This window comes from Lampetra fluviatilis, chromosome 39, assembly GCF_964198595.1.
Source record: "Lampetra fluviatilis chromosome 39, kcLamFluv1.1, whole genome shotgun sequence".
Classification (NCBI taxonomy): Eukaryota; Metazoa; Chordata; class Hyperoartia; order Petromyzontiformes; family Petromyzontidae; genus Lampetra; species Lampetra fluviatilis.
Genome location: NC_136313.1, coordinates 1,309,291 through 1,331,165, shown reverse-complemented (window position 1 = coordinate 1,331,165; position 21,875 = coordinate 1,309,291). Strand labels below are relative to the sequence as shown.

The 21,875-nt window shown below is 45.4% G+C and overlaps 1 protein-coding gene across 3 annotated transcripts in view; it reads left to right on the top strand.

Moving 5' to 3' along the window:
• LOC144945834 (mothers against decapentaplegic homolog 4-like) overlaps nt 1-21,724 on the top strand; it is a 28,855-nt gene extending 7,131 nt beyond the window's left edge. For 2 of the 3 annotated variants that reach the window (XM_078874388.1, XM_078874389.1), the window contains exons 4-12: nt 963-992; nt 1,838-2,092; nt 6,718-6,834; nt 8,675-8,788; nt 12,536-12,589; nt 13,771-13,957; nt 16,470-16,638; nt 16,773-16,911; nt 18,146-21,724. In XM_078874388.1, coding sequence (XP_078730514.1) covers nt 963-992; nt 1,838-2,092; nt 6,718-6,834; nt 8,675-8,788; nt 12,536-12,589; nt 13,771-13,957; nt 16,470-16,638; nt 16,773-16,911; nt 18,146-18,357 — 1,277 coding nt within the window. In that variant the 3' untranslated portion in view covers nt 18,358-21,724. The remainder of the gene's footprint in view (nt 1-962; nt 993-1,837; nt 2,093-6,717; nt 6,835-8,674; nt 8,789-12,535; nt 12,590-13,770; nt 13,958-16,469; nt 16,639-16,772; nt 16,912-18,145) is intronic. The other variant, XM_078874390.1, reaches the window with a different exon arrangement.
• The last annotated feature ends 151 nt before the right edge of the window (nt 21,725-21,875 follow it).

The following is a 21,875-nucleotide window of genomic DNA, read 5'->3' as shown; positions in this document are numbered from 1 at the left end:
TCTCCGGCAAAGTTCTCTCCCATGTCTGCCATTCAGTCCATGGTCTGACGATACACTAGAACGCCTTTAATATCTCATCTATGAATCTGTTCGCAGAGACCTATGGGTTTAAAATTAAATAGGCTAGTGTAACCCATGAAATCGTAAGCAAGTATTTTAAATGCAGTGAAATGTATTAATGGTTATTATCAACAAGTTCATTTTTTTATGGACTACATAAAACAATAATTCGATTATAGAGTGTTTCCTGGTCGCACGTGTGAGTGTTCTTCCGGTGCTGCGATTTCCTTATTAATTGGCCGATAACATCTTAATATATAGAGTACCGCAGAGCTTGGGCAATTGTTTGCGCTTCATCATGTGACTGCGTTCCTGCTTGCCTGTGTTTTGTCGCGCATCCGAGTCGCTTCGTGAGAGTGATCGATTAATGTCTAGCGTGTCAAAGGTTGAAATTAGTTTTGTATTGATTTTCACAATTACAGTAGAAAGTATGCAGAGTTCTAAAAAACTATATGTGATTACTGTAGCCACATATTGAAGCACCTGGATGGTATAGTTGTTAGTCTACTTGCCACGGAGCTAGATGTCGGGGAGTCAAAAGTTCTAGACCCGCAGTAACCTCTTGAATTCCGCAGGGAATGAACTAGAGCACACTGCTGTAAAATGGGAAAAAAATATCCGGTGAAAATCATCATTCCACAGGGATTGGCCATTATGTCTTCAGTTTCAATTGACTGGTCTCACATTTGAGAATTTGGTGTGATAGTAAATTATAAAGGCCATCTCTACACATTGTAAATACACCTACCCAGGCAACCGTAGATACATAGATTTTCATTGGACGCAATGAACTCTCTCCTTATTAAAGGGCATTTTTGTTGTATTTTATCGCGCACTATTGTTTAATATTCTTGTGCTGTATTCTGATTTGTGTTTTACTGTCGATTGTGTTCTGTTCACAGACCTTGGACAACTAACACTTCATGGATCTCGTAAGTGTTGTTCTTGTCTGTTAAACTATAAAATATAAAATAGTTTAAGAAGCGTGTTACCGATAACAACCCGCCCCTAACACCCAGCGCCATTCAATACATCGCTGCGATCTGTGGTCACGATTCCATTAGCAATATTATGTTTGTGTCATTCCGGTTGTTTCTTAGATTTTCTGTCTTTGTTTCATTGGTAAAGTTGTGCCCTCTCCATTAGCCCAAGTGCAACGTGTAACAACATATACTCTGCACATCATCTGTATTCATACAAAATGCATGTACTTGAGTGTAAGAATAAAATGTAATCGGTCACTCGATGTATTGTTAAGTGCCCATCCTTTATTACTACTAAATTACAATCGGGGCATCTGCATATCACCAGCTAATTGTGTTGTTACATTTTTGCAGAGGTAATCGCCAAATATCCCAGTGTGACACTTTGCTAAAAAAAGTATTGATAACCATTGATGGGTTTTTTTTATCCAGACGAAATGAAGTAATTTTTACTAAAACTATACTAAACTTTTTATTTTACCAGGTAAGGCCCACTGAGCTATATAGCTCTTTTTCACAAGCTAGCTGGCCGCAAATGATAGCTCAATGAAATGGCTTATCACATGGATATTTACAGCAGCCAAATACTCTTAAACGCATGATTCTTAATGTGGAGGGAAAAACCGGAGGACCCGGAGAAATATCCACACGACCATGGGGAGAGAGACACAAACTCCAAATATCCAGGCTTTCGGGGTCGGGTTCGAACCCACGACCTCCCGCATACCAAGCGAGGGAGTTAGCATCTCGCCGCCGTGGCGTTGATATTTTGTTGCCGTCCCCCACTCTTGCAGCACCGGGTGGGCGACTGGTTAAGGAAGAGTTCATGCCGGAGTGTGTTCCCGTGGAGGGTCCCGGCCCATCGCTGCACGTCCCCGACGGTCACTCGTCCATACAGATTATCCAGCACCAGCCGGGGGGGGGCACCCTGCCCGCGGGACCAGCCTCTGGGCCCCCTTCCTCTCAGCAACCCCCGGCAACCCCCTCCTCCTCGAGCGGGGAGCCGTCAACTTCCACATCTACCTCGGGATTCCCCGCTCTGCCTGCAGGTTTGGCCGCGGTCTCTTCACCCACGGGGCAGACTTTGACATGGGCAATAAAGATCCTTCTTGCAGTTGTCCTTCGGTTTTATCATTCAGGTCAAGCTTGGTCCGCTCCTGCATGCAAATTATCTTTAAATGAGGAGGTGGCGGATGAAGAAAGAGAGGATCATTAACCATTGATGGTTTACAACAAGGGTTGCAGACATCAGGATACAAGTTAGACTGCTTTCCTACCAACAACTCAGAGTATCAACTGAACGTGCGACCCCCAACAAAATATTGTTTATGACGTTACTTACCTAGGTTGTGTTTTCAACGGTTGGCTTCGTACGGTGTGAAAGAAGTTTCACATCCATACCTCAACAGTAACAAGAATTTAAGATTAGTTTTTTATGTGGTCAAAGTAATTTCTTACTAAAATGAGATCTCAGAGCCAGCGGTGGAAGTTTCACATTCCTGTGATGGAGGCAAGGCTTTCCAGTGGACAGCCACTGTTGCCTTTCCAACAAACTTATAGACATTTATCGATCCTGGAGGGATGATGGGCTGAGTCAACGCGCTAAACTAGAATTTGAATCCGCAGCCCTGAGCAGCTCTTCTGCGGAGACACCATAATGTGCTCTTTGAGACATCGCTACATTGCCGTATTAAAACCTACGGGAGTGATATATTATTAGAGTGCTTCTATGACGTGGCTGATGTGGCGTTAAAGTTTTTGCTGTGTCATATGAAGCTTCACATTCAAGTTAGCCCTGGACACAGAGCCTCGGTGTGTAGCTACAACATGAGCAATGTTTGAGATGTGAGTTGTATTATCCTTTAAACAACAAATATCACACTTGATGGTGATTCCTGCACAACAGTGGCTTGCTATTTGTGTGTGTGTTGTGTATATGCCTACTGGTGGTGGTTCTTTTAACTGAGCGTTCTCTTGACACTTTTGACCATTATAGTCCAGAATGTGATGTGATAATGCACAATACGGTCTATGAGGATGTATCACACTGTTTGTTACCTTTGTGAGGCAGCTGGGACGGAATTTGGATAAAAATCTTAGCCCAATTTTCACCCAGGAAACTGGAGAACACAGCCAAAGTGTTTATGACATAACATTAAAACAAAAACACATATTTAAGAATCACAGGTAAGAGGCAAACAAGATATACACTATGAAACAGGAACACAAATAAACAAATATGAAACGTAAAATCTTATTAATGGGTCTCATCCTATCCGAGACACTGTTCCAGGGCCCAACCAGGCTGTTTTTAGTGATGCACCCTCCAGAAAGAGGGGGCCGCGTGTGCAAAGAGCACAAAGCACCTTCCTCCAGCCCCACCGCTGCCCCCCCTTGGCTCACCTCCACCCCATCGCGCCTCTCGCTTGCCCCACTCCAGGGCCCTGCAGGGAACAGCAAATTACACACGGCCAACCGTGTTCATTCCACTCGAGCTTGCTGAGGACAAACCTCGCTTTAAGCTATTTTGCTCAAGTGTAGGTTTTTTTTTTATTTAAACTATTGATTGCATTTACTGACTCCTTTTTTTATTTAATGACGTTAGATCCATATATTTTTATTAAAATGGTTATATTTGACAGATTAACATGTATTGACCATACCCTGTTAAATTAGTGAGCATTGCTTTATACTTAGGCCATTACTGTTTTAAGTGGTGTGCTTATCTCTGTGTGCGTTGGCATTTTATTGCCAGCTAAGTAGTTAATTGACTGTGGCACTTCTAATACTGCCAATTGATTGCCCGCTAATTGTTCCTAATGCACTTAAGTGGCAGGCAACATGCTGACATTTATTTTCTGGGTTCTCTGAGCAAAGTGAAGGCGAGGGCAGACTTCAGTACAGAACCAAATGGTGAGCGGTGTCTGTCCCCGCAGTGTGCTGAGATTCTTCAGGACCTGACCTAAACGTGGGGGCTTATTGGCACAACGCTCGAACCCCCTGGCTCCGATGTAGGGAACGCTTTTATCGTAGCTGCTGTGGAGAGGGTATTATGCAATACAAGCTGCTGAGAAGAAATGTTTCAATCATAACAGCGGTTGCCAAGCGAGCCCAGAATACGAGTGAACGTACATTTAATTACATTTTAATGGTACTTGTTGAATATGAACGAACACAACATTTTGCATGCAAATCCATTTGTAGAGCACAATATTAATACGTTTTAGATGTGAATGATAGAATTTATTTACTACAAGGTTGTTAAAAATGCAGGGTAAGAATGTTGAGGCTATCCTTTCGAGTGCTCACTTTGCCATTCTCCACCGATGTGATCCTATTCACATCTGTCCTTCTCGTTTCATTTACCATGCATTACTGTATGACAATGGACACGATAAATATAGTCATTCTATAGAGTGTTGATACTACATGTTTTCTAATTACATTCAGCTCCATGATTATCCTGAACTTTGTTTTATTACCTGGAAGGATGCTATATTAATTACAGTTGCTGATGATTGCAGGAGCTTATTAACAATTCTAATTGGCTGTAATGTTTATTCATGTTTCTTAATTATATTGAATGAAGAAGCAATCCAATAAAACAACCGGGTGCTTTTTTATTCCATTAATACAACTAATATTGATCTATGGCACGAGTTGAAAGCTGCTTCTGTAAATAAAAATCTGCTAATTTAATTATTAAAGCCAATGCTTCTGGCTGCAGGGTTGTGGTGCAGCCATCATGCAAGAGCCCTCGAGTCCACTGCTAGATGAGGGCCTCCCAACACCGTGCGGGTCATGAAAGTTAATTTTACTTACGTCAGACGTGATCAGTGTGGGTTGCTTGAAGGTGGGAAGCATAGACGTTGGAGCATAGTCCAGTACAAGCAATTCATTGCATTACTGCCCTCTGCTGAAAAATTAGTCCCACAGCAAGCCCACATCACCTGTTTTGTGCATGGTGGTCACAAATCCAAGCACTGTTCAGGCTCAAAACCGCTTAGCTTGCATGACCTGATCGGTTGCATTCCGGTGGACATTCTTGTATGTAGCCATTACATTTGGGCTTTCCCCGCTGCTTGCCGGGCTCCATAGACTAACGTGGAGCACATTGCAGCATTGCACGCTCACCGTCACGTCGCCAGGGTCACGTGGGCTCTGACGTCGTGAACGCGAGCGAGGAAACTTCAGCGCGGCTGGGATGTCGCTAGCGGCGCTCTAGTGGTGCGTCCTGAAAGTCACGTGGTTGTGACGAGCGAACTATGAACCCGGTGAAACCAGCGACCCGAGTTCGATTCCGGGCCACTTCTAACTTCAGTGCCGAGTGATATCTGAACCGATCTTGGGTCCCCCGCCTAACCAACCCATACTGATCAGGATGGCGACGAATGGTCAAACAACCCCCGTGACCATTGTAGCGATGGAGGCCCTTGTCCAAGACTGGTTTGACAAAAAAACTAAATTATTTCGTTCAGAAGCTTACAGCTCATGTTCAGCTGCTTTTGATGAAGAGCCTTGGTATGTATCACAAAAATAACAGCTGTGTATATTTTTTGAGCTCTATCTCCCTTGAATTCGAGTCGCCACACTGGGCAGATCAAGGCATGGTTTGGTGAATACGTAAGGATGGCACTGATTGCTTCATCGGTAGATTGGTCCCAGAAGTTGACTCCACATAATTGCTGATGGGATTTTTGCAGATGTGCCTTCAGCTGGGCCACCAAATGCAAGCCAGTCCTGAAAAAAAATATTTATTTCACGTTTCCTTCAAAGCCAGAGAGGGTGTGGTGGTGACAAATTGAATTTGGGTATTTCACCCTAAAAGAAAGCTTAATTTTCTCAATTATGATTCAAACGTGGGTCAGACGGCCCAGCATTCATGCCACAATTGTGTATCTACAGAATAGGTGAACTATACTTGTGCTTTTTTTGGGTTGATCCTGTAATAATTTAAGTAGCAGTTCAGCATATTTGACAGCAGAATCTAAAATGTCCTCTACAGGTGCCAGGCCATATTCCTGATGACAATCCTTTACTGCTGTTTTGTTCAGCTGCCCATTATTGTTATTTTTGTTTACCATCATCGTTAAAATGACAACTAAACACATGTTAATAACACTGCTCTAAAATATATATATAAGTGATGTGTTGGGCAATGTCCCTTCATCATAGCACATAGAAGCCAGAGATATATGTGCTATGAATAAAGGCTACCACTGCCAATGTCAGCAAATAATAATTTAATATATTGCTTCAACTGCTGTAACTGCATGTGCTGCTTCTGTTTAAATGTCATTCTTGCATAATGTTTTATTATGATTATTCATTCTCTAATACTGCCGTGAAGATTGTTTGCTACCATTTGCATTTTCTCATGATGTAACCACATTTACATTTGATTGTAGTGATTAGGAATGAATCCATGTGGTTTTTTTTAATCAATACAATTAAAAGTATTGCTACATTTTGGACTTGTCATTTGAACACACGAGCCGGTCAAGAATAATTGAGATGAATGTTAGTCTTCTCTAGCTGATGTCTAAGTCACAGCAAGTGGATTTTGCATTTAACATACTGCACTGTGGTAAGGGCCTTTGTATTATAATGACATTTAACATAGTTGGCCATGGTCAAAGCAGACCTCTTAATTTTAAGTTAACATGCATTGCAGGCCAAAGTGGCTCATTACTGCCCTTGGTTCAGGGAGACAGGATCCTACCCATATCGAGCAGCCAGCAACAAGCCAACCAACCCAACGGATTTGCAGCTCAAACGCAGCCTTTCCACAGTGAGTGCATGGTTTTCATACACACCAGATGTTTGCACTTTGCGCTGGTTGCATAATTGGCATGTTTCTGCCCATTTTGAAGCAATGGCATTTAAATATTTTTTTTAATAATTGTCAGATAAACATTAATTACAGAAAAAAGTAAGGTGAGTCTGTTTAATGATGAACTCAAATACGCATCATCCGTTTTAAATGGCAAATTTATATTGTTGAAAGAAGGCAACCGTAGACCGTATTCAATTTCATTGAGTCACGATGAGGTTTTTACCCTGTTAAAGCAATGTTCACTGGGTACTCTGGTGTTCGAAGCTGTAGCTACCTATGAAGAAGTTATGCCCGAAAAGCACGGTTGATGAAACATTTTTTGAAAACCGATATTTAACACACTGCCTTGCGTCAATCTAAATTAGCTTTTTTAAAAAAGAAAATAAGATGTGCAGAACGAGGAACCGGCACGCGGTAGCATAATTTTTTTTCCTTTCACAATTATTAATTACCAATCGACCCTGATTAATTGCACATTAACGCTTAAGTCCTTTGGCTTGCTGTCTCAGAGGAGGAGGTAACCAACGTAAGCCCCAAAGCAGGAACTACACCGCCACCTGCCAGTGAGTCCTGTACTTCAAGCTCCACTCTCTGTCTTCTAATTTTATGGGCTTGCATGTAGCCACTTGTGCACCCCCCCCCCCCATTGCTTCTGTCAGTGCAGCCATTAACCCCATTGCTGTTATGCAGGTTTCACCATTGGGTCCAAGAAAAACACAATAGGAGCATAAATAATGGTCACGTTACTGCTGGTGAATTGCCGGTTACCATCTGTTTAAACGTGTGAACTAAACATCGGAGGAGATTCCTGCTGGGTGTGCAGACTCGAACCCCTTTTCCACTGTACAACCGAGCCACGCTGGGGCTGTGCCGAGCCAGCTCAGTTCGGCTATGGAGGCGGCGCCAGGTAGTGTTTTCCCAGCCAGTGCAGAAGCCGAGCCGTGCCTTTACCGACAAGCAATAAATGAGGTTACGTGGGACACACGTAGGTTATGGGTGACGCTGTGTTCACGTTGTGTACCAACTAATGTTACGCACAATGAACACGTCACTAGCCTTGGCTGCTTAACCCTGAGCCAAATGTCTACTGGACATCTGTGAAAAAGATCTTCACAACTCATCGGATTCCTCCAGTATGAATAAATATTCTGATTCTGAGATACAGATGTCTTGTTTTGACCATTGTATCTCATCAGGGTTTGGTTCCAACTCGGCCACCATGGTGACCGCACACTTTCTCGGCTCGGGATGCACGAGTGGAAAAGTGGTACCGAAGGCCATGTCCACAGAAGCACGTGTCTGCTTGCTCGATAAATGCAACATTCTCCCATTGTGTGCTTGTTTTTCCCCATCGACAAACTCGGACACTTTAGGTGTGTGGTTCCCTTTGGCTATATCTCTAGGCAGGTTCAGCAAACCAATCGTCAAATAATGGTGGGAAGAAAATAGAACTTAAAAAGAGCAGCGCTTTATAGGATGTGGCATGTTACCATCATTGTACAGTGATTATTGTTGTCATTCCCACTCTCTTCTATAGACAATATGGCATGTGCTAACACGTTATAATTGTCATTGAGAGAGATGCATTTCCACGGCTATGGTAGGAAAATATCCATGGGCAATCCTTCAGATCCAGTGGTCTCCAACGGCTGCTGGCTTTGATTTAAAATCTGTGCGATATTTATGCGGTATTGTTGCAAACGTTTTGCATTGTGTGTTAGAATCTGTTGCACCACTTTTGGAAGTAGCGGTGCGCTTTTTGTCACATTTCCCGCGTGTGCGTATCTTGATGCAGGTAGCGTCACAAACTGGACGGGCAGCAGCACAGCCACCTACACCCCCTCGATGGTCCACCATCAGAACGGGCCCTTGCAGCACCACCCTCCCCTGCACCACCCCAACCACTACTGTGAGTGTTACCCATCTCACACGGTGGACTCTGGCTGTGTGCATAATCGACCCTCGGAGGCTCACTGTACCGACGTCGTTAAATGTCTTCTTGGTTCTTTCGGTAAAGACACGTAGAATTGAAATAAAATAATAAAAATAAAACATATTACAATCATTCTCACGACGTTTCGGCCACAACGCAAGCAGCCGTCCTCAGGTGGAGAACAGGTCTGTCGAGAAGACAGAGTCTGAATGACACACCCCATTCAGACTCTGTCTTCTCGACAGACCTGTTCTCCACCTCCACCTGAGGACGGCTGCTTGCGTTGTGGCCGAAACGTCGTGAGAATTATTTGATTATGTTTTATTTTTATTATTTTATTATTTCCATTCTACGTGACTTTACCGAAAGAACCAAGAAGATGAATCCCTGCAGTCACGAAAGCCTTAAATCGTCGTTAAATGTGTTTCGTATTTTAATAAGGAAAACCCACTTTTAAATTGCATATTGCCTTACCTGTACTAAGGGCGTGTCAATTGCCTCGTGCTCATTTTAACAGGAACAAAAAACTATTAAATATGTGTTTTGCCTTTGGAGGATTTTATGGCAGGACACGGTAAGCAACTTGAAAGTTTATGAATGGTACAAATCGGAATAAAAATACATTTGACCCAACAAGAGGAGGTTGCAATGGCTAGGTGCACCTACGCTGGATTGGCAGGTTCTCAGGACAGGCATTTGAGTGGTGCACAGAGGTGATTACCACAGGGAAAACTTCAAGCCAGGCAAGTGTATGTCATAATGATGCGTGACATATGCTATGTCACGCATCATTACGCTCCATTCTGGAAGCCTCGGTTATATGTGAGTTACTTTATGAATTGTGCGGAGTGGCTAGAGAGAGTTTAAGATGTCAAATTACGTTTGAAATAATGCACATTTTTATTGTGTTAACACTGTTAAAATTGTAATATGCAACTTACATTATTTTCCCTTAATTTATTTTTTAAAGAGATCTGTAAACACAATATCTGGATTAAAAGCATATACGTTTTTTTAATAAACTAATACCTTTTTTTGGTATAATATCTAACATTCAGTGTATGCATTTAGGCGAGATTCGGCACGTATATATCAATGCAGTAATCGGTGCCAAACACAATAGCCAATATTTAAATTGAATGAATGTCCACCATCAGTTTAAAAAAGCACAGAAAGCTGCTTGCCATGGCACACGCAGGGTGTTCAGGTTCAATGATGGTGGATAAGAGTAGTCCGCTGTTGTTAGTCCGCTGCTGTTAGTGACGCATTGTGGCTTTAGGAAAACCAAAAATCATCTGGCAATTCAATAATGGATGATCAGAGTCTCGTGCACAGCCTTTGTTACAAACCATTAACATTACCAAATCGTCAGTGTGGAATCGTCCATAACTGTATAGAATTGCAATACATCCAATTATGAGAGTAAAGTGTGAATCTGTGGTGGCGTCAACCCTTAGAAAATAATGTAATAACTTATTTTTTTAAATAAAGGTCACTATCAAAACACCTTGTGACATTTTACATGTAGAGGATTTCAACATAGTTGCCTGTAATTGCATTAATTATTTTTTTTTACTTTACAGAATTTAAATGATTGTTTTTTTGTTAAGAGCCAAAGGCATTATTTTACGTCGTGCATTGTAATTCAAGTGTTTACCATTCCCCGGCGCTCTCCGGAAAAACACGCCGTTGAACATCGTGTTCCGTTTGGGAGCGCTCTCTTTTGTCGGATGACAAATCTCAGCAGACGAAACTCAAGCGACCCCTTTTTGACTAAAACCCGAGCGAGGACGTGCCGTGCGCTCGTGCGGCTGTGTACCGCTCGCTCGCGCATCCGATCGGCGGCGGTGAAGAGACGGCGGTGTGGCGGCTGGGGACGGCCGGGCTAAGTGGGGGGGGGGGGGGGTTCCTTTGTGTTCGCATCGGGGGACCTGACCTGCATTGAACTGCTCTGCCAAATAGAAAATAACAATAGCCCAAGGCTTTATGCAGACCTTCATTCTTGTGTAAATAGGACGCCAAATGTCTGCTGCAGATGCTTTCTGCGTAATGGGATGGAAGTGGCATCAAGCGCTGTTTGTTTCTGGACTGTGGGCTGCGAATGCAACGCGTGCTTACGAGGGCAGGCTTTGGCAATTGTTTGTGATTTTAGTTTTCTTGCAGTGCAGCATCTTTACAGTTAATTTTACCGATTTACAGGCATTGCATTTTGCTATTCATGAACCAACTGCTGTCAACAACAATACCATGGCAACAGTATTGCGGGTATTGTAAAAATATAAATCTAAGCACAGCGATCGTACAGATCAGGATGTATTCAACGTATTAAACCTGACCTTAAATTGCCAATTTATGAAAAGCAGAAAAGAATGAATAACTTAACGGTGGGTTTCTCGTTTGGGTTTACTCTTCTCCGACTCCTCCCTCCATTATCCACAAAGACTCGTGGCCTAGTGCCGGAGTAGAAGGAGTCTGATCAAACGTAATAATGACAAGCTTGACGGGAGAGAACAAACACACCTGATGTCTGCGAAACTAAAGGAGGTGGCAGGAATATCTTGAGACGAGAAACAAGCGAAGGAAAAATAAAGGCGAAGAATGGGGAGATATTGACAGAGCCAGAGGAGATGCGATGTAGATTGAAGGGGAGTGCATTGAGACACGTTACGATAAGGAAGGCCAAGCGTGGAGGTTTAGAGGAAGATGTAGAAGCTGATACAAACGGGCCTGACACTTTAGACAGCCAAACAACAGCAACCATCAAGGACAATAAGAAACAGCAAGGCTGAGTATATAGATGGGGTAGCTGTAGAGTCTCTGAAAATCCTTGGGACAAGGCAGCAAAATTACTCATTGGTATCTGCAAAAGCATGTACGAGCAAGTTGAATGATCAGAACATTTGACAAAAAAGAGTCATGGTGCTATTGCAAGAGAATCCGAATGCATTGGAGTCTGCCGCCCACCTTGAATTTGCTTTGTTCCTCATCAGTCCTCTTCCTCTATTGATCCTGTCTCTCTGTATAATTCACAGAGAGACAAATAATTCGACTCCTTGACGATTCTCAGCCATCTCTTTCGTTACCATAAGTATTGCAATTAACTAAAACGTGTCTGCTGCTTTTAGGACATTTGCGCTTAATTGATTGAATGCATGAAAATGCACTTCTCCCCCCTATTCTCACCTCGCTGATGCCAATGATGTCCCAGCTTATTTCCGAGTTCATGCTCCAGTTCGTCGAGCTTTTATTCTTTCAGATAGAGCCCTGTGGGTCGTACGTCGCAATTTCGTCAACTCGACGTGTCCCTTTCGCACCCAGCGGGTTCCTTTACACTCGACGAGTGTGCAAACATTTGAAATTATCTACCGCCTCTTATGATTGCATGGTGGATTGCTTCACTATTCTGGCAAATTGCCCGATGATGCTGGATGTAATTACCAGCGAAACGTCGTACTACTCAAGTTGTAAATGTTGTCGATTTACTCTCCAACACTCCGGTGGGCTGAAGTAGTAACTAATTGGCGCGTTGTTTACGTGACAAACCTTACTGGCTGTGTCGGGTGGTGGAGGATTACGACACATTTATACTTACGCAATCTAACCCAGACACCTTTTTTATGAATAATATTGGTCGTGAAAGCCTGCGTGTTGAACGGTGTGTACGTGTGTTTTTACAAGGAGTCGAGGTGTCTAAACGTGTTTGTCTGGAACTTTTAATTTCAGGGCCGTCTCATCACAATGAGCTCACCTTCCAGCCGCCAATCTCTGCACACCCGGGTGAGGGCTTGTGCCTGCATCGATACATCGATTGATATGTTGAGACGAGGGCCTTCTTAATCCCTATCGTAAAAACCACATGGGAGCCCTTGTTGCAAGCGGTGTGCGGTGTGAAACCGTTCCGTTGCTTTGCCTTGGCGAGGGTTTGGCGCTGCGTCTGTTTTACAAGCAACGGTCCAGGAAATTTACAAATAATAAATGCTTATGGAAATTCATGTTTATACAGTTTTTTTATAAATGTATAAATATTACAGACACATCCAGCAGTCGCGTCTGGTGAGGTACGGTCTGGGTACTTCGACCTCTTCCAAGACATCTGACCAGTGTGGAAGAGTAGGCCAAATACCCTCCTAGTTGGCGGCAGAGGGGGGCCCTCCCGCCAGCATTGGCGTCAAAAATCGAGCACACGGCTTCACCTTTACAGACATTCGGTGTCACTTTTTGTTTACAATCAATTGAACGTGTTGTTGCTGTGATTCTGCTTAAAGTTCGTGGACACTCAAAAGATTCCCAGTTTGAATGATTGAATGCATGAAAATGTCATCCCGACCGGGCTTAAATTTGTAAATATATACAGATGGAAGGCGTAGTGGCCATGCCCTTATCCTGTGAAAGGTCACAGGTACGACACAGCACTGGGTGCATTGATGCAAAAAACGAACAGAGAAAGAACCAAGAAGATGAATCCCTGCAGTCACGAAAGCTTTAAATCGAAAAAAAATAGAGCACAGTAACTTCGTGTTTGCGAGATGCTCAATTGATGGCTATGTTTGGCTATTTCACCGTGAAGGCACATGGGGGAGTGAGGGTGAGCACTGCTCCGCTGCAGGCTGGATTTGTGCAGCTGCAGCCTGGAATTGTGCAGGCCTGAGGTTATCCACACACGTCCAGGCACCATACGGTGTATGAGGTGTGACACATAACGCCGTGCCAAGGGGTCTGGTGTGAACATCGCCCACTGGGTATTTTGCAATACCGGATGTGGATTCTGAGTTATCCCGTCGCGTGTGGGTTTTTGTCAGGCGGCCAAGGACGTAGCAGAACAGCCCAAACGGGACTCTTTGAGGTGTCCCTTGAATAAACAAATGACCCGCCACCAATCTCAATTGGAAGTTACCTTGCATGCATTTGAACTCTGTGCAACGTCAAGCCCGTGTATTGTTTGCATTGAACACCTTCAGCGGGGCCAGAGTTCTGGTGTTCCATCGCCTACTTTGAAATGGACGTGCAAGTGGGGGAGACCTTCAAGGTGCCCTCCAGCTGCCCCGTGGTGACGGTGGACGGCTACGTGGACCCGTCGGGAGGAGACCGCTTCTGCCTGGGCCAGCTGTCCAACGTCCACCGTACCGATGCCAGCGAGAGAGCGAGGTGAGCGTGCGTGCGTTCACCTATGCTCTAACGCTGCCATGGCGAATGGTTATAGGGAAACCGCTGCTTGTATTACCAGTGATGTCAGAGCCAGGGAAATAAAACGTGTATACCGGTGGATTAAAACTTTCATTGTAAAAAAAGAAAAATCCTCTGTTGGTGAGAGCCATTATCTCTACCCTTGGGGGATGATGTGCTGAGAAAACCTCTGACCTGGATTTGAACTCGCAACTTGTGTGTGGCTCTACCAGCATTGCCTCCTCGCCAAATAAACACTCGCGTGAGCCATGAAAGTCAGGTTGTAATCACATGTTGACAAATATTTTTCAACAAAACTAACAGCCCACACATTTTTCTTGGTTCTTTCGGTAAAGTCACGTAGAAGGGAAATAATAAAATAATAAAAATTAAACAATACAATAAAATTCTCACGACGTTTCGGCCACAACGCAAGCAGGACGCTCTCTTTCCGACAGCTCTGTTTCTTCACCTGAGGACGGCTGCTTGCGTTGTGGTCGAAACGTCGTGAGAATTACTTTTTTTTAATGTTTTATTTTTTTTATCTTATTATTTCCCTTCTACGTGACTTTACCGAAAGAACCAAGAATATGAATCCCTGCAGTCACGAAAGCTTTAAATCGAAAGCCCACTCATTCTTTCGACTTCTCCCTCCCCCGCCAGCCAACGAGCCAGCCACACTTTTTTCTCATTGCGTATGATATAATAGTATGATAGCGTATCCCACGCATTTGCTAGGGATACATGGCCAGGGTGGAGGATGGGTGGGAGGGGAGGCGTCAGCATGAACCCTGCCCCTACGCTGTAGGATGCGAGTGACCTCATCACGTGGAAGTGCGTGGTATGCATGAAAGTTTAACTTCTTTCGCACCGTACGTAGCCATCCGTGCTAATCGGTTGCGGGGAAAGGTGCGGGGGAAGGACAACAAACTAAACATGAAAAGCAGTTCTAAAGAACTGCTAAGGAAACTACTTGTTGCGGTGATGTCACCACCGCACACGCGCGCTCATCTGTCCACAAGTCAGGCAGCCAGGAAGCCAGTCAGCCAGCAAAACTACTTTCTAAAATATTATGATTAGAATTATTCGTTTCTTTTAATCCCCATATTTAAATGTCCTAAACACAAACCTAACCAACTAGATGAAGTGGTGAATCCTCTGATATAACCCAGACGCGCACCCCCTATTGTGGCCTCCCTCCCCTACTCTACCCTTCCCCTAACCCAGGGGTGGGGAAACTTTTTTCTGCCAAGGGCCATTTGGATATTTATAACATCATTCGCGGGCCATACAAAATTATCAACTAAAAAATTGGCCTGTTATATTTGGTCAAACATTTAATTAACTCACCCCTAATGTGATGGCTGGAACTGCTTCTCTTTGGTGAGGCGTGTGATGTTAGCTGGTATTGATGATGTTGCTACTCGCAACTGATTTTCCAGGTTTGCTCCTAGATTCATTGAATTTCGAGTCCCGCCTGCGGTTACCTTGGCAGGGCCAGACCAAATGATTTCGCAGGCCTTATACGGGAATATTGTTACTCATAAAGGAAGGCCCTCTCTTTTTTTTCCCTGTGTCACCGGTTATGGAATGTTCTCTTGTATTGATTTTCCTATTTTCTTGAATGAACGAGATGAGCACGTTAATCGTCTCGACTAGATTGGCTTAAAGTTCTGGGTTACGGAAGAGAAAGCTTACGAAAATCAAACATTTGATGCCAGTTAAGTTTGCAAAGACACTTTTTTTCAGATGGATTTAAATAAAATTAAGATCAAACATTTGTCAGTAGTAACCAAGAGTGACGTGGAGACCTGCTAATTTTCACTGTGTACTCTCTAAACCTTTGTACTTGTTCATCCGACACCATCATAATACAAACCTCTCATGTAACGTACTGAAAACGGCCATGACCTTTGAAGAATGTACACATTTTGATTGTAACGCCTCGACATTTTACGTGGCAGAATAATTTACCAGAGAGATTGATGCGATAACAAGGGATTACGATTATTATTGTAATTATTACAATTATTTAGACCCAGGACAGCTTCACTTAATCTCAGTTGGAGCCAACGATTGCTATTTATATTTGTAATTTATTGGTAATTTTTCAAATTTGGGAATATTTGGACCTTGACACTGGCACGCAACGGCCTCCTGTATCGGATCTCTCATCGTCTGGTTCGAACCGCGAACCTCTCAACGGCGAACACGCTGCCACGTCACCGCGCCATGAGATCGTAGTTGCTATGGGCACATTTCCTATGACACCCTGGGCTATGTATTGAGCGATATAAATGCACCATTGAAAAAAAATTCGGCTTTGCCTTCTTCCGAATGCTTTCTGTTATCTTCTTATATGTGGATGATGGGAAGAGCTTAGCCTCAGCCGCCATAAATAAACGAGAGGCCCACAGATCAGATGATGTTTCACTGCTTGCACAGAGCGCATGCATTTGGTTTGCGTACAAACTGACGTGGGTGACACTGGCAGGTTGCACATCGGCAAGGGCGTTCAGCTGGAGTGCCGCGGCGAGGGCGACGTGTGGGTGCGCTGCCTCAGCGATCACGCCGTCTTCGTGCAGAGCTACTACCTGGACCGCGAGGCAGGACGCGCGCCGGGAGACGCGGTGCACAAGATTTACCCCGGCGCCTACATCAAGGTACCGCGGCGGGCGTGACACGTCACCTTAACTCCTCTACGCAAGGCTGAAACGGGAGGATCTGTTTGCAATTCTGGCACCGCCCGCTGCGTGCGAGCGTTTCCGTGTCTTGGACGTTCCGCTGTGCCCGCCAGGTGTTCGACCTTCGCCAGTGCCACCGGCAGATGCAGCAGCAGGCGGCCACGGCGCAGGCGGCTGCAGCGGCGCAGGCTGCGGCGGTGGCCGGAAACATCCCCGGGCCGGGCTCCGTTGGGGGCATCGCTCCTGCCATCAGTAAGCGGCAGCTGCCATCTTCGTCGGCAACGCAGCATTGTCTATGCGAACGTTGGTGGTAGTAGAGATGACTTCCTCGCCTGGTATACAGGAGGTCGTGGGTTTGATCCCGACCCTGATGTCCGCATATTTCCAGTTTGCATGTCTCTCTTTTCCCGTAGTCGCGTGGATTTTTCTCAGGGCCCTCTGGGTATTCCCCTCCACATTTAAAAACATGCGTTTACAGTATTTGGCTGCTAGAAATGTCTGCATGATATGCCACTTTGTTGAGCTATCATTTGTGGTCAATTTGCTTTTGAAAAAAGGAATATAGCTCGGTGAGCCTCACCCGGTAAAACATAAAGTTATAGCAGAAATAGCCTTTTTGTTGTTACACGTTATGCTCGTATGCATTCGTGTACAGTACACAGACAGGTGTGGGAAGCTACTCATCTGGTCGGCGTCCTAAACTATGGTGAAAATCCCACTGCCATCTCAGAAAAATGTAATAAAGTCCCTTGCTAAACAAATTACTTGGAGCGATAATGGGTCCAATAAACTCACGATTATGAGCTTCAAACTCTATTCGGGAAGGGATAGTGGGTGACTTGGCGGCCCATCATTATTCTGGGGACATAAAATGAGTACCACTTTGTTGGAAACCAACAGTGATTGCCCCTTTGGAGAACCTGGCCGATGTCATAGAGATTAGGTATTTACATTGCTTGTGCTCTTTTTTGCTGTAACTGGGAGGAGATTTGGACTTTTGTATGCACTTGTTGCCGATATCAGCCACTAGGTTGTGCTCGTCACTCATGATGCTTCATCTGTGATGATTATGGCTCAGAATTGTTAGGTTCAATGGGCCCTCACGTCTCTGACATATCACCAACTCATGATGATAGAGCAGAAGCCACTTTGCCAAACTGGTTAGCCTCCACCCTCCCTCACACAATATGGTAATATGATGGATCGTACGATGATCACTGTATCGGTTTTATTGTTGTTGCAAAATTTCATTATTTGGGATCATCGTCGCTTTTTTTTCATATTTTATTTTCTCACAAAACATGTATGCAATAGAAATGGCACAAAAATCTAAACGGAGCGAAATGGCTGTTACCAATTACACTAGTGCTTCGTAAAAAATAATCTTCCAGAATAATTGACAGCACGATGGTTACGTGACACCACGTCATTCGTTTCATTATTCCTCACGCAACTGACAGAGGCGTGCCGCCCCCCCCCTTCCCAGGCCTGTCGGCGGCAGCGGGCATCGGGGTGGACGACCTTCGCCGGCTCTGCATCCTGCGTCTCAGCTTCGTCAAGGGCTGGGGTCCCGACTACCCGCGGCAGAGCATCAAGCAGACTCCGTGCTGGATCGAGATCCACCTGCACCGCGCGCTGCAGTTGCTGGACCAGGTGCTGCACACCATGCCCATGGCTGACCCGACCCCGCTCGACTAAGAGCTCGCGGGCGGCGCCGGCACGGCACGCGGCAGCGTGGGCGACTCCTCGCGTACCGCCCGAGCCGACGGGCCACGTCCCAACGAGCCGCGTCATCGTCCAATGTGGCGCCGCGGTGGCGGGCGCCCCGAAGGATTCATCACTCGCCTGTCTTCTGCGGAGAAGGGAACGTTTTGGTTTCTTTCGCAGACGAGGAACACGTGAAAGATGACGCTACGAATGATTGTGGTGCAACGCAGCGCACACTAAACCGTGTATGAACCCGTCGACTTAAACACGAGGTGTCACTTTTCTTAACCACACACTCCCCCCACCCTTCTGTATTTGACTTTATTAACCACGCTCGATGAGGGGAGACCCTACGCGCCGCGGGTAAGGGAGCATTATTGATGACGAAAGTGATTGTTCACAGAAGGACAGGGTTATCGTGTTGAGTGCCAGAGGGGGGAGTGGGTGGGGGGAGTGGTGCAGAAGCAGTGCAGCAGGATGTAGGGAGACACAGCCACAGGGCTCTGTGCTGCCTTCCACGGGCACCCTCGGTTGAAACATCGCCCAGCACTCGTGCTGGGTGATGCATGTGCTGTGTGGTGTGGTTTCACAAGAGTCTTGCTGTGTATACAAACGCTGCAACACATCATATAGAGCAGAATAACCATTCGCCATTGTCGTGGAGAATATAAAGAACAAAGTAAATAAGCATATATTTGTCCCTCCGTGTAAAATATATTTTTTTACATATCCCATCACAAGCAAACTGGACCGCTTTCAACATTCACCGTCTCATCAGCAGCCCAGTCAGGCTCATGTATGTTGAGTTTCATTTGCACCATACGTAGCCCACCGTGCTGATCGGAGGTGCTGCTGAATTTCCATTTGTGCGCAAAGATCCTCTGTTAGAGATATGTCTTAAATACAGGAAAATTGTTGAGTTTTTATTTAAATAAGAAATTACACGAAATAATCATGAGCAGCGTGGAGAATATAAGAAGGGACAGAAATGTGAAGGAGGCACATTGCTTGTTTCGTTGCTCGTATTTTCGACAACGATGCAAATAATTATTTAGTGTTAATGATGGATCACACTGGGATTGCTGCTGTATTACACATAACGCAATACATTCTACACAACACTGCGCAATGCTGAACCACGACTCCACTATATCACACTTGAATCCAATTAAAGCGCACCGCTCTGTAACGGCTCCCCGTCGTCGTTCACAGAGGCGCGACGTTCAGCTCCGTTTTCATCTCCGTTCCATTCAACCCCGTTCAGCTTTTGCACCCGGGGAAGCAGAGCTGTTTGAAAACGTTCTCCTTGCATCTTCACGTATCCACCGCGTCGTGCGAGGTCGCAGCCCGTCGTAGCGTTCCGCAGTGGCTCTCAACAGCTGCTGCACGGCTCAGTGGGCCCCCCTCTGCTCCAGCCTCGTCTCTCTGTGGCCGCGTGAGGCAGCGAACGGCCCTGCCGTGCGGTGAAGAGCAACAGATGTGTTTATTGCAGCGTCCGGATTTCCAGCTCGTTATATATTTTGACACTTTGCGCCTTTTTTTTTATATTGGAATACATTTAGTTTCTTTGCCATCCTGACACGTCAGCTATGAATGTCTTTTCATGGTACAAGGTATTATTGCAGATGTCGCGATGCTATGGAAGGCAGTGCCCGTTAGCAATGTGAATTCTAACCAACGCAACGAAGCTGTTACAGAGGTTTTTTTTCAGACATCCAGCATCTCCAGGAAGTGTGGCGGATATGGGAGTCGCACCGAAGTGTCTTCTACTTGTGGCCAGCGGAAACATTCGGGGCCCTTGGCACTCGCTTGATTTGAACCACTGCGGTGGCTGCATCACTAAGTTTACCACTCCAGGCGATTTATAATAAATATCCATCCAATTATGCGCGAAGATATACGTTGGTCTCACGTCACGTGTGCTGATCGTGGGGAATGTAAAAGGCACTGCACATCCTCGTGCAATGCGAGTGTTTTATATGTTCACCGAAAAGGTCTTCGACGACACCGAGGTTGCACGCGTCCCAGAATTGTGCAGCGAGTGCCGTACGTCCACGTGCGGTATTAATATATCTCCCGTTCGTGAACTGTACAGCAACACACTACATGTCACGGTTGGGCACGAAACTGTACTGGAGCATAAGGTCGCTCCTTTTTAGCGCAGATTGAGCCACGGGTGTTTGGCTTGTGAATGAGTGCATTGCCGGGCATTTGCCTTCACACACGAGGTGCCTCTGTGCCAGAGGTCGCAAACGGGTTTTGAGTCCTTACCCGTACCTGGCCGCACCAGGGTCGCAAATGGGTACCCGGCCGGGTACGGGTAGCCGGGTACGGGTAGAGTACCCCTACCCGTACCCGTACCCTACCCGTACCCTACCCGTACCCTACCCGTACCCTACCCGTACCCTACCCGAAATGAGTGACAAACGGTTACTCACCAGTGACTCACGGCCTACCCGTACCCGGCCGCACCAGGGTCGCAAATGGGTACCCGTACCTGTATCCGGCCGGGTACGGGTAGCCGGGTATCGGGTAGGGTACGGGTATCGGGTACCCGATTGCGACCTCTGCTCTGTGCTTGCATTTATGGCACCGGGCATACAGCTCTCACCCTGTCACCGGCATCTTGTCGATGTTAAATAGTTGTCATCTGCCATAGACACTCTCCGAAAGGATCCCACAGCGACGAATCTGTCTCTGGCAGCATTAATATTGGTGTGTACATTAAGAACATAAATGAGATGTTTTATGAGCAGTTTAAAATGGGCCGATTCTTCCCATTCGTGACTGGGAACAGCCCCAGAATGCATCTACAGGCCGGAATGCACCCATACAACCCATACCGTGCCCCTGCCGCTCCAACTCTGCACCCCTTCGTGGTCCACCTCGGGATGGCATCCATCTTCTAGGTAGCTCGGGGTGAGAACTCAAGAGACCAGGATGAGTGATGTGCAAGAGTGACCTGGGTAGAAATGTAGCTGTGGCCAGGGGGTGGGTGGTAGTGCAAGGTAAAATCTATTGGTTTTTATATTTCGTTTAAGCAAACTTCAAATGTATATACTATGTTGAACTTATTTTGTATCGTACGTAGCTAACCGCGCTAATCAGAGGCGCGGGGGAAGGACAACAAACTGAAAATTCTAGATTTGAAGCTTTCGTGACTGCAAGGAATCATATTCTTAGGTTTTTCGGTAAAGTCACGTAGGTAAAACATCAAAATTTAATGAAAATAAAATAAAACAAAAATCACGACGTTTCGGAGGCAACACAAGTCTCCGTCATCAGGTGGGACCGTCACAGCCGAATTAGCTGCATCAAGTGAGGCAATGATTCAAGAAGTAATCCCTTATAAGCAAGTTGAAGGGGGGAGGAGAGGGGGGGGGGAGCTCATCAGAATGTGGTAGCCAATGAATGGAACGTATCGGGAGGGAGGGGGGCGGGGCTCTGAAAACACAAAAAGCAGCTCTAAAGACAATAATGTAATGGTCGGTTAGGTTCGCATAAATTGT